This window comes from Strongylocentrotus purpuratus, unplaced genomic scaffold (genome assembly GCF_000002235.5).
Source record: "Strongylocentrotus purpuratus isolate Spur 01 unplaced genomic scaffold, Spur_5.0 spur5_scaffold_11, whole genome shotgun sequence".
Classification (NCBI taxonomy): Eukaryota; Metazoa; Echinodermata; class Echinoidea; order Camarodonta; family Strongylocentrotidae; genus Strongylocentrotus; species Strongylocentrotus purpuratus.
The window spans coordinates 19,798,289-19,811,168 of NW_022145596.1; the positions used below are offsets into that span (position 1 = coordinate 19,798,289).

General features: G+C 35.7%; 1 protein-coding gene across 1 annotated transcript in view; it reads left to right on the plus strand.

Moving 5' to 3' along the window:
• The window catches only part of LOC115918474, a 34,986-nt gene that overhangs the window by 12,775 nt on the left and 9,331 nt on the right, over window positions 1-12,880 (plus strand). Inside the window, exons 4-8 of the mRNA XM_030980174.1 lie at window positions 812-1,017; window positions 6,948-7,283; window positions 8,547-8,651; window positions 10,502-10,669; window positions 11,676-11,801. Of these exons, the coding sequence (XP_030836034.1) occupies window positions 812-1,017; window positions 6,948-7,283; window positions 8,547-8,651; window positions 10,502-10,669; window positions 11,676-11,801 (941 nt within the window). The remainder of the gene's footprint in view (window positions 1-811; window positions 1,018-6,947; window positions 7,284-8,546; window positions 8,652-10,501; window positions 10,670-11,675; window positions 11,802-12,880) is intronic.

Sequence of the window (12,880 nt, forward strand, 5' to 3'; positions counted from 1 at the left end):
CATATTATTCTATTTTATTAATATTAGAGATTATATTGTATTTTATTATGTTATCGTATTTATAGTCAATATTCTATTTTGCTGTATGATTGTATTTGTACATGTATGTATTATTCCAGTACTTGTCAAATCAGGCATTACAATGCACATCTGTATTTACTTCAATCATTCTTAAACTTTATGCAAGCAAGGCCCATTTCAAGTGTGGAATTTGTTAAGCGAGATGGAAAGATATAGTTTTAAATTGAGATGCCTAATAATTCTTCTTTTTTTTTTGGGGGGGGGGGGGGGGGTCATTCATTTGACATCGTTTGGAAAATGTCCATAGACTACATATTTTCTCATTTCATAGTTATAAATGATACAGCATACCATGCTACAGCAATACGCCTAGAACAGAACTTATTTGGCTTTTAAAAAGTCACAGCATCTCAGTAAGGCGTTCTTTTCTCAATATCACTTATTTTGAATGAGGGCAGAAGAGTTTGAAACACATGTAGAATATTGAATTTAATAATAAATGTGGGATATTAAGCTATATGACACAGTCAATTCAGTTAAAATTTTCTGCCCTTGTGTGTTCTGTCCAGTGGTTGCCTTATCTATACTTGTGTAGTGGTTTCCGCTGATAAACTGAGCATGTACACCATATTTTCTCTGGCAAATATGATATTACTGAACGAATGATAGGGATAATTCACAAAACGTCACCGTGAATTATCTTATATATTTTATTAGGTATATACATGTATCTGTACATTAATTTCTGTGATACGTCTCTTTCAATTTTTACTGTTAATTCGTCTTGTAGGCAGTACTGGGACACCTCTTACGAAGCGTGTCAGAATTGTTCTCCCTGCGATAAAGATGTCATTCTGGGCACAAGCCAGGACTATTCCCCCATGTATGATTGCAAGAAGCACAAATCCCTTTGCCCTAACTGGTGCTCAGTGCAGTCGGCGTCAAGATCTAACGAAGGAAGCGACGCGTGCCCGCCGACCACCCCCTCTCCTCCAGGTAGAATTGCACGTGCACCCCAAATTTTAACCTGCATGGCTTTTTCTTTCTTTATTTCTTTATTTCCTTTTATGCTTCCGTCCACCTTTTACAGAAAGTTCTGGGATGGCAGTGCATGTACTGAATGTTCCCCCTGCCCCGCCAGACTAATCTCAAGTGATATCTATCAGGAATTACCGTGCTATCGCCTGGGTGGAATATGTCCCTATTGGTGCTCCCCCCGTCAAGCTGACCCTCGGGGTGAAACCCCTGCTGCATCCAGTGCATGTTACACGAATAAGTATCCTCCAACCACCCAGTCCCCTGCAGGTAAACAGGCAGAGATAGTCACCCAGATGTTTGGCGGCTTTTAACTCCCCTTCGTCTGCCATCCATTGGGGCTTCTGGAATGCTAAACATTACAAAACTCTATTCATGAACATGTCATAACCCTAACTCGTAATTTGTATTTGCTTGTCTAGAGCTTTTCCAATTATACAGACTGCTGCAAACTCACATCCTTGCTTTGTAACCACGTACAGAACATCAAGCACATGAAAGTATTAAATGGCTTTGCCGGTTCATGAATTCTCTCAGTCAGTGGCGTAGCTACATGAGGGCATAGGGGCACACACCCCCAAGCAAGTGGTGGTAACAAAAAAAATTGTTTAAAGAATGGAAAGAGAGAAAGAGATCGGGAGAAGGGGAAAAAGAGATGGAAAAAAAGAAGAAGATGACTGGTCATAATATCAAGCTGGAGAGAAATGAAAAATTAGAATTTTCAAAGGACCCCACCCCCCTCGACACACACACACACACACATGCACACATTTGTATCAGATTTGGTCCTGACTCGACTCCAGAGCTATTAACTTTTTCTTTTCATATTTGAATAAACATTCAGAGGACGTTAATAATAAAAAAATAATGATAATTAGGCATTTCTGTTGCACAGTTCTATCTAGAAAATCTATTATGAGGCGCACTAATTATTACCCCGGCTTTAGCCTAGCTGCTATAACAGGGCCCTAGCATTTCAAGGAATGCATTCATGCCACGTTGCTGCTCTGTTATTCTGTCACGTGGGAATAAAATGGATGACAAAAACTCACAAGTGATTTTTATGTTTACCAGATCTCAACATTCTCTTTGAAATGAGTTTAATCCCCTACATTTTATTTTTCCCCTCTTAAAGTGACTCGGTAACATTGTTGAAGGTTGATGAAAAACCTGCGTAATTTTTTGATGAAATGTTACTTATTATATTCCTACTACTGTACTAACCCTCAAACATGCAAAAAATTCTCAAACCACAAAGATATATATATTTTTTTTTTCGAAGGCGTCACTGTGCGACACCCTCTAACAGTAGATTCTCCCAACCATTTTTGAATTTTCCCGACAGTTTTTCCATGAAAAAAAGACATAAGACAGGCTTTTAAAAGTCTTTCAACACTTAAATGTCTGTAATAATATATATATATATATATAGAGCCAATTCATTGCTCTGTGACGATTTACATTCACCTAAAATGTAATTAAATTGTAATGATATAGTTGGAAGAATTAAGGAATCGATCATATCAGTTTTTCTGAATTGTTATCATAATAATGGTCTGTTTTCACTCAAACTTTCAGATTTAATATCTTTAATTGTACATCTAGCATTGAATTCACTACCTTAGCACCATTTTCTCTCATCTAAACTATGTTACAAAGTCCCTTTAATTGTTGCAAATTTTGTTGCAAATTTGCCAGTGCATTGTACTGTGCATTTACTTCCTGTTTAAGAATACTGTAAGAAATTGAATATATTTTGTTGTTGACCTCATCCTGTTATGTTTGAGTCATGACTGCATTATATATGATTTAACAAAGTCTGCTAATTTGCAAAAATATTATCCTTACAATGCTTTGAACTAATGTAGATCTATCACTTTCATTTTCTTTCTACCTTTCTATAGAATATTTAAATATGGAATATGGGGAAAGATATTCCTTTTTTGTTTACTTTACTGTTCTGTGTAATTTACATATAGTTTCAATCGTTTACATAACACACATTTTCATACATTTCATATACATGTACATGTATGTATATCATATTTGTTATTCCTCCTGTACTGTATTTAAAGTGTTCTGCGTGTAGACCATTTCATGTTGTCTAGGATGTTGGGGGGGGGGGGGGTGTTTGAAAATGGTTTACATTATGAAAATACATTTACATTGTACATGTACATGTATATGGACATTTGCGTCGACCATTGCATCTTTAATGACATGTACATGTTCAGTGCCTGTACCTGTTTTTAAAAGAAATTAGTGAACAGAACTGATCTGATAACAAATTGCACAATGCAGAACATAGTTGACAAAGTTAAGTTCAAAATTATGAAATTAAACAGGAACCTACTGGAAAGCATAGCTTTTTTTTTCTTGGTTCCCAAGAATAAATATAATATGAACATTATTTCCAAATCGTTTTAATGTTCCTCAAGGGTGAGCAAGAATGTTGTCTGAAAGTGAATCTATGTGATCTCAAGTACAATGTGCGCACAAAGCAACATGCTAATGCGATGAAGTATTTGCTTGGAAGGGTTGGTTATGTTATGGCCTTCCAAGGGGAATCCCCCACTTTTCAGTTCCAAGTAACTTCATACATAGTGATAGACCTCATGAAAGGCAATGATAAGCAATATTGGCATAAGTTCGTTGGCACCTTATTATTTCATATCCTTGTTAAAGGTGATATTCAGTTCTGGGAGCCAAGGGGAAATTGGATTGTATCAGAATCTCATAACAAAATGGTGAATTTAAATCTGAAAATAATATGGCTCAACACTCCCGGTGGAGTAAAATGAGTCGGACTGGGTGTGCACATGAAATATTAAAATCCACCAAATAAAATTTATATTTTGATCAAATTCACAAATATTTGCCTGATTTGATTACTCCAGGGAATTATGTAACTTTAAAACAAATCTCATGCAAATAAACTACATATTTTTTTATTGAATTCATGTTTAATTGCATGGTTGAGTTATTCTATGGAATCATTAAGGCCAAAAAAAAGAAAAGAATTTGTAGCGTCTAGCCTTTTTCGAAAAAAAGGAAGGAGGAGGCACTTTTTTTTCCCCCTCTCTTACAAAATGGCCATCACTTTGAAATATGGAGTTTGTATGGGAAAGATGCAACAAGAGATAAGGCCACAATAATGATTTTATGTTATTTCTATTTCTTTTTTCTGAAAAAGATAATTTTAGCAGTATGTTTTACATATTTTTTCTCAGAAAAAAAAGCAGGGAGTCTCAAAAAAAAAAGGAAGGGGCGGGAACGCTAAAATAATTTGAAAAAAAAAATTAAATACCGGTAATAATTTTGCCTAAGCTTATTTCTTCAAGTACCCATGAAAGCTAATTAAGACAGGAAATCTTCATTAGAATTCACCTTAATAACTCCCGCTGGGCCATTAATTCTAAGAACAATTATATTAACAAATTAACTTATAAGAGTAAGATTTGGGTTTAAATAATTTTGCTATGTTGTAAAAATGCGCTTTAATGTCCATAGCAATTAGTAAACTTCCTAGTGATATACAGTTAACGACTAAATTATTCATACCCCTTGTAAATTCAATGTCTTTTGTGTTTTTTGTTACTCCAGAACGAAAGTTGAACTGGTTGAATTATGGATTTTGTTGAATACTTTTAGATGTAAGCTTTATGTGTCACACTCTCAAGAAACATAAATTAGGACAAACCAATTTTTAACATACTTAAAAACAATCCAAAGTATGGTCAGTGTATGAATGATTTATATGTTAACTGTACATTATACATGTATTTATAGCATGTATATATAGCATGTATATATAGCTAGAAAGAATAAGATTTGTACAAGTACACACTTATTAGGGCACTATTGCCAATTTATGGTTGAATTTCGCCCTCGTGGCGTGAAATGGGTATTTTACATGGTTAGATGCTCACTGACGATGCTCAATTTTGCATGCATGTTTGTGGTTTTTAAAATAACAAAGAATTATTGATGGGTCACATAATTTTCACAACTGTGCCTGCAATGATGTTTCCTCATTGAAAAACTCAAAAGATGTTGTTCAAAAACATGAAATTTCTAGCGTTTGATAGTCTATTGTGTGGTTTTATTGAATGATTCAGTTTGCCATTGCCAGTTTAAGGAAATGAATATTTTTTTCAAAGTTCCTGTTACAGTTTATGTGTTTGTTACCCTGGCAGTGCAGTGGCCGCATGGCTTATAAACAGGATGCTACTACACTGTATGAAGGAAAATGTTGAGTCTTGGCCAGCATTGTGGGAGAAACCGTTTAGAAGTTGTTTTTTCTTAACATGGTATCATAAAAAAGCAATAATGAAAAAAAGGAAACATGTATTGCAATAGAAAAAAATACAGTGAGGTTTAGAAATCATGAAAATTTGATGGAAACGTTTAGACCGATGGAAAACACTGATTGTACATTTTGGTTTATCAACTACACGTACTGCATGTGACATAAAAATACCGCAAGTCCAAAGTGTTGTTTGTATATGACAAATACAATATTTGTTGTTGTCTTATCAATTTTAAGAGCCCCCAAAAGCAGTTATTTTTTTGCTTATCTTTGATTGATGATATTCATATTGTAAATGCGTCCTCTGTATCAGCATCAATCTTTAATCAAAGAGAAGAACTTTTTAAACCAAATCATGTATTTTGTTTAAAAAATAACATATATTGAGTGCGTTATCCATTAAAAATATTGGATTACAAAATTAATGCCTGTTTAAATGAAATCAATAATGACTGCTAAAATATGAAATGTTGCAGAATAGATGGAGCCTTTGTTCGTTCAATGCATGTGTGTTGCTTTCCATGTTGCATTTTGGTTGTTTTTTTGGTCTGTTGGCCTGTCTTACTTCTCTACACTTTAGATGCCCCAGCCACAGTTCATGTTTATGATTCATTTTGTATAGTGGTTTTGGTTCTGAAAGAAAACACTGTATCCAAATAGATTTTACTAGATATGCTCTCTCGGCCGAATTTTAACCAAACTGTGCTTCAAGATACAATTTATTCTTTCTTTCACATTCTTTCTATTGCCTTTCCTTCCTCCCCCCCACCTTTTTTTTGGGTGCACGTTCAGAAGGGAAGGTAATAACACTTCTCTCCCTTACTTGGGGACAATTATCGTACTGCCAATATATATTATATACATGTATATACATGTATATACTGCCAGTCTTCATATTCATTCAACATGACATGTATTGCAGCAGTTCTTTTCCATTCAGTTCCATTCAGTTCCAAGTGGTATAATATTTGAAATTGATCTCCATGACCCTCCTGTTGTTTCTGTTAAAAAAGGTAAATGATTTGAGGGACAGTTTGATATGGACACACAAATTGCAAAAATTTGAATTCATGACAATTCATTTACTTTGCTTGTAATTGGCAATGTGTATGATGATAATAATAATAATCTGGATTTATATAGCGCTTAATACGGTAGTCTTTAAGCGCTTTACAAATATTATTACCCCGGTCATTGGATTCATTCACGCACGATGTGCACCATCTCCACTCCCTGGGGAGTATTTCTACCATATGGTTACTGTGAGGGCATAGGCAATTACCAACACAAATTCTTTCGCCATCCTACCGGGTCCCCATTTCTCCCTTTGGTATTGAGTGGCAAATGTAAATCAATGCCTTGCCAAAGGACGTTAGTGCCATGTCGAGGATTGAACCACGACCTTTTAATTTCAAGTCAAGTGCTTTAATAAACCACTCAACTAAGACACTTCTAATACACCTTTGTACATGTGTATCTTAAAACATGTCAGTTTTCAATACCAATGATCAAATGTTTTAAATGTTTATCATTTCAGGATTGGTTTTAAAACTACCTTTTTAAAAATAATGTTCTTCCACAGTTCCCCAAGTAAACGTTACAATCACGGAACCATGGTACAATTTGACTGCCAACGCCTACACTGTGTCGTGCTCCGCGTCCTTCCGCGACATGGACATCCCTACGCTGAAGTGGTACGGTCCATCAGGGCAACTTCTTGCATCCACCGATACATCGGGCAAATGGGAGGTGACTGAGGGAGGGGTGACCGGGGAACTCGTGACCCAAGGGGTCGTGACCCAGGGGGTCGTGTCAAGAACTCTCCTTATGAAGGACTTCCAGGAGGGGGATGCAGGGAACTACATGTGTGAAGCTCAAGGGGAGCGGAGTGACAACCGGACGATTCTCCTAAAATATGGTATGTTCTTCCCTGGCATGGCTCCTAGAGTAAGAGGCTCGTGTTCTAATTAAATGCAACGTTGGGTTTAGACGTTCGTCCAAACTCTGGTTGAATAGAGGAAATTGGTGTGAGGTCTATTAAAGAAAAGACGATTTATTTGGAATTTAAGAAAACTCTAAACTGCTATGTGTAGTAAAAACCTGCCAAGTGTCTCGCTTTTTATTGGACAATCCCGCATTCTGGGGAGAGAAAAAAATACGTAATTTTTTTTTAGTATTACATTTTTTTAAATTAAAAGAAGAAAAAAAAATTGTCTGTCACTGCCTGCTTTTTTCTTTTTTTTTTACTGTGATAGCGCTATTTACTGAGATCAACACTTGTCTATTATTACTAATGTATGATACAATGTATGATACAACATGGTGCCAAATCCCATGAGCTTCAGGGGGTTCCACCCCCTGGACCCCCTGCCTTTATATGCTCGATCTACTCTAATGGACTCTTGATTACAGTTGTCCCACATTGCAGTTTGAAAAACTTGGCAGGTCTGGTAGTATTTATACATACCCGGTATTCATTTCAGTCGGGGTCAGAGTATGAGTATTGTAACTCAAGGAGCAGTCAACTTCGCATGGTCTTTTCGGGAGGTGAAAGTGTCAATCAGATGGGATCAATGGAATAGGATATATTTCAGTTTACATGTAGGTCAAAGGTTAACAGTAACATCAGAAGTACATGTCAAACTTTTAGTTTACTCCTAACCTCAGACTACTTTTAAATTCAGCTACATCTACATGTATGCACATAATGATCATGATAATAAGAGCTTTTGATTTAGCGCATGATAAGTAATAATTCATTTTCTATGTGCTTTCCATTAAAAGAGTATTCTTTATAATCTACATCAACATACAGAGTAAGAGGACACAAAAATGAACAGCTCAAAGAGTGAGAAAAGTGTGGGAGACAGAGAGAGAGAGAAGAGGCAGGCAGGGGGAGGGGGGGGGGGGTCACAGGTTTCAATGTTTGCACTTCACTGTAGTACTGTACATATATACTTGTCTGACTGTCAACAATCTATAATACATGTAAACTTGGCCGAAGAAAAAAAAAAAATCGGCTCATATTTGAGTGAGGGGCATCGTAATGAGTTCATGTTATGCTCATCAGAATGTGTGATAATGTCTATTGGTTGCCAGAGGCAACCAGGGCACAGGGCAATTCATTTTAATAGACACCCTAATAGATGTGCATGCTGTCTTACCGTTTTTCTTTGTACAGTGGAGCCACCTTTGATTACAAGCACCTCGTCTCCAACCACTCAACCAAGTCAGCCGTCAATCGAGCCCAAACCAACCGCTGGTAAATCCAACACGTCAAAAGAAGGTCAGTGTGAATGTAGAAAGAATAAATTCCTGAATTATCAACTTCATTTAAATACAATATCTTTGAACGTGGTGTTTGTAATTTTTTTTAATTTTTTAATTTTGTTATTATTATTTTTTTTTTAAATCATTTTTGATTGATTGATTGATTGATTTTTTTAATTTTTTTTTTTGGGGAGGGGTGTAATTAATGTTACATGTTATTTACAAAGAGGGGGAGGGGGAGGGATTGAAGTGTACCTATCACCTAAAAGAGAATTATATAGCTAGTCGTCGTCGTCCTACGAGTCATGACTGACCCTCTGTGTCCCTATTGATGATGACGTTCCATCCACTTCCGTCCTGGGCATAGTGATTAGCTGTGCAGATGTTCATGCCAGTAATCTCTTTTATTCCATCAGCCCATCAAACTTTTGGGCTACCACGTTTTCGTTAACCCTCAACATTACCTTGGGTGATGATCTTCTCCAGGTTGTCACCTTCTGTCATAGAAATGTGTCCAAAATACTGCAACTTGTTCTTATCTATCCTCTGGCATAGGGTGACCTTTGCACCATGAAATAATGCCTTGCAGTAAAAAAATTCATTCATTGTAGTGCTATCATGGTGAGTCTTGTGTAGTTTAAAAAGCTAGAAACCATAGTTCAAAAAAGAATGTAAAACGAGTTGTCATGATTCATTTTTGTCTCGCCTGCGTAGCAAAAAGCGAGACATAGGCCCTGCTTTTCCGGTGACGGCGACGACGGCGACGGCATCAACATTAAAAACTTAACCTAAGGTTAAGTTTTTGAAATTTTAGTATTGATTGATTGATTGATTTGAATTTATTCGTCCAGAATGTGGAAATATGCTTTCCACCAGCATTACAATAATACGAGAAACAGAGCACAATAATATGAACATTATATAATTTTGAAAGTATAAGTTCTTATTCAATGAAACTTGGACCAAATGGTTATCAAGTATCCCCAATATTTCAGGTCACAAAGTCAAGGTCAAAGGTCATTTCAGGTCAACAGACTTGGACTATGTTGTAGCATCAACATCAAAACTTAACAAAAGGTTACAATTTTGAATTGTTATCATAATTTTGAAAGTATACATTCCTATTCCATGAAACTTGAACATAGGGGTTATCAAGTTTCATCTATCATTTGATTAGTCTTTTAGGTAACAAAGTCAAGGTCAAATGTAATTTAAGGTCTGCAAACTTAGACCTTGTTGTGGTATCAACCTCAAGATTTTGAATTTTTAGCATAATTTCAAAAGCGTTTGTTAAAATTCCATGAAATTTGTACACAAGAGTTATCAAGTATCACAAATCATATGACGCAAATTCCAGGTCACAAAATGCAAGTCAAAGGTCAGTTTAGGTCAGACTTGGACTATGTTTTCACAACTTAATATCAGAATTAATAATCAATTTTTATTATTTGTTCATATTCCATTAAAGTTATCAATCTTGGTACTTCGGATGATTCTTAGCCAATACTCACTTCAAAATGCTGATTATATTCAGAGTATTTCACTTTTTTGCGGGGGGGGGGGGGCCTGCTAATGGGCCACCCTGCCTATAAATAATGTCCAAACCTCAATTTTTCATCATATCGAATTGCGTAATGCAGGCGAGACCGCCGCGAGCGTTTCCCTAGTTATATTTATGTGTGCTGTCATGAAGGACAAATCTAAATTTGTGCATAAGAATCACTTTTCTTTTTCCCGTTGACATAAAAATGTAAAAATGAAGCTCTGAAATGTGTGAATAAAGATCTATATTGTGGGTGTTTGAGAACTATGATGCAAACATTTCTTTGTTCTAAAATTTACACTCTTTGATTCCATATTGAACAGGTGGACTTTCTACACTATCATTTATAGGTATTGCAGTTGGAGTTTTAGCTGGAGTTGTCCTATGTGGGCTTTGTGCATTCCTGATTTCGAAACGAAGACATACACGTAGGAGCACAGTGACTGGAGCGGACACTGAAGCACATCTATTGACTGGTTACAGTATAAACAGTAAGTACTATACATGTATGCTGGGGAGCCCTTTGAATGTGAACCTAACATTTTGACATGAAATTGGCAACGATTTTCCTTCATGTTCCTTGATTGCTTTTATACTGATATTATTTTCTGTATAATATTAAAAGAGTAGGTGTGCCGGAAATATGTTTACAAGATTATTCTTGTCATTTTCCCAACAAGAGCCAGCCATGTTATTTTAACATGATTATAAAAATAAAGGTTCCCATGTCTGCACACGCGTACATTTTTAAAGGCAGTTCAGGACTTTTCACATGATAGATGTTATTTTGAGGTTTGCGGATACAATAACTAAAATATGACCATTCTCAATTTGTTTAACTTGTTTTTGCTTTAATATGTACCGCTACAATATAGAAGACAATTTTTTGCTTGATGCATGATGTGTTTTTTCTCAAGTTCTCACAATTACCGCCATGCACGGACAAGTGTATTGTTATTTTTCCTTTATCAAATGCTGCTTTTAGTAGCACATAGTGAAACTAAAAAGTGATAATAAACTAAGGTGAATAAACAGGTACATGTACATGCAAGGAGGGAGGTCTGTGATTCATTAAAGATAAACTTGAGTTCTGGTAAAAAAAGAAAATGAATTCTCACAGAATCAAACGAAACTTACACTGAATGTTCAAGAGTACAAATAAATGTTATTTGCCAAACAATTTGGTAGAAAATGTGTACTGGCTGAGTAATGAGCATAGAAAGATAAGGAAATCAAGGTTAGTAGCCCGACACCATTTGTGTAGTCCCATATACATCTTTCTGTGTACAGTGCTTGTTACTTTACCAGGACTTGACCAAATTTATCATCATTTTGATGATTCCAGAACCTTGCGATGGCTAGATGATCAATCTTTTCTGATCCATTTCACACCTTTTCTTTTACAATGCAATCGCATGACCAGAACTCATCTTTATCTTTAACATTTGTCGCTTCCTTAAATTTTTATTTTTTGTCTTTATCCCTGTATAAATTTAGAGGATAGGCTCATCTTGGAGACGTCTGATTTCAAAAGTGCTACGGTCAAGGGGATCCAGGCCTGTCTAGACCAATCTAATTGTGAGGCTGTCATCATCAAGAAAAACAAGAAAAAAATTGGAATAGGTATTGATTATAATAATAATAATGGTAATGATTTGGTTGAATACATGTAGCATCGCAGTGTGATGTGCCATTACTGGGGTTTCTTGCATTGGCTTCAGATTTAAAGCAACTACGGGTATTAAAAGAATTAAACCGGCCTTGATTTCAAGTAATCAGGATCGCAGATTTGGGACATAGATTAATTTGTTTTCAATTATTATGTAGGAGTGTCTTTTTAGATTTTTACAGACTAGGCCTATGAATCAGATTTGATTATATTTGTCTAGGGACTGTGTCTGTAATCATACCCTGAGCTGTTGTATTGGTAGACCAGAGAGAGGCGAGCATTAGACCAACTCAAAGACGTTGCATTTACATGCAGCTTTTTATGCAAGAGACTAAGAGAGCCTGATACATTCTCTACAATACATTCAGTACTGCCCTGTTTAAATCTGTGTGCTTCAACTCAATCACTGCCCAAGTCCTGGAGTGATGCTATGTGTATTTATAGATACAATTGTTTCTTTAAAAAAGTGTAAAATAGTGCTTGCATTGTGCCCTTTACATTTATAAGAAATTAATGATAAAGAGACGCAACAAACAAACATTGACAAAGAAAAGGAAACAGATAAATATTTGGTTTTTAAAAGGTATTTTGGAGGATTTTTTTCTTTGAAGAGTTAACAGAAGAGAAAGTGTTGGAAAAAAAAGGGAGAGATTTCAATATTTTGGGTCCGTAATGAGAGAAACTACACTCCCCAACTTTGATTGTCATTTTTTGTCTCCACCCATATCTGGCATTATGTATTCTTTAAAGGGGAAGTCCACCCTGATATTCATTTGGTTTTAATAAAAGTAGACAAATGAGAGAAACATATCAGTGAAAGTATTAGCAAAAGCCAATATAAAATAAGAAGTTTGAATTGTTTAAATTGCATTGAATCAAACACTAATTGGAAAACTCAGTTACATATCTCGCGAGGTCCTCACCAATTTGCTCTGTACAGAAAATTTCATGAAGTTTTATTTTCTTCGTCGTTAATGATGAAATTCACACAGAGGTTGTGTAAATACCTTATTTTATTTTAGTACAGGGCGCT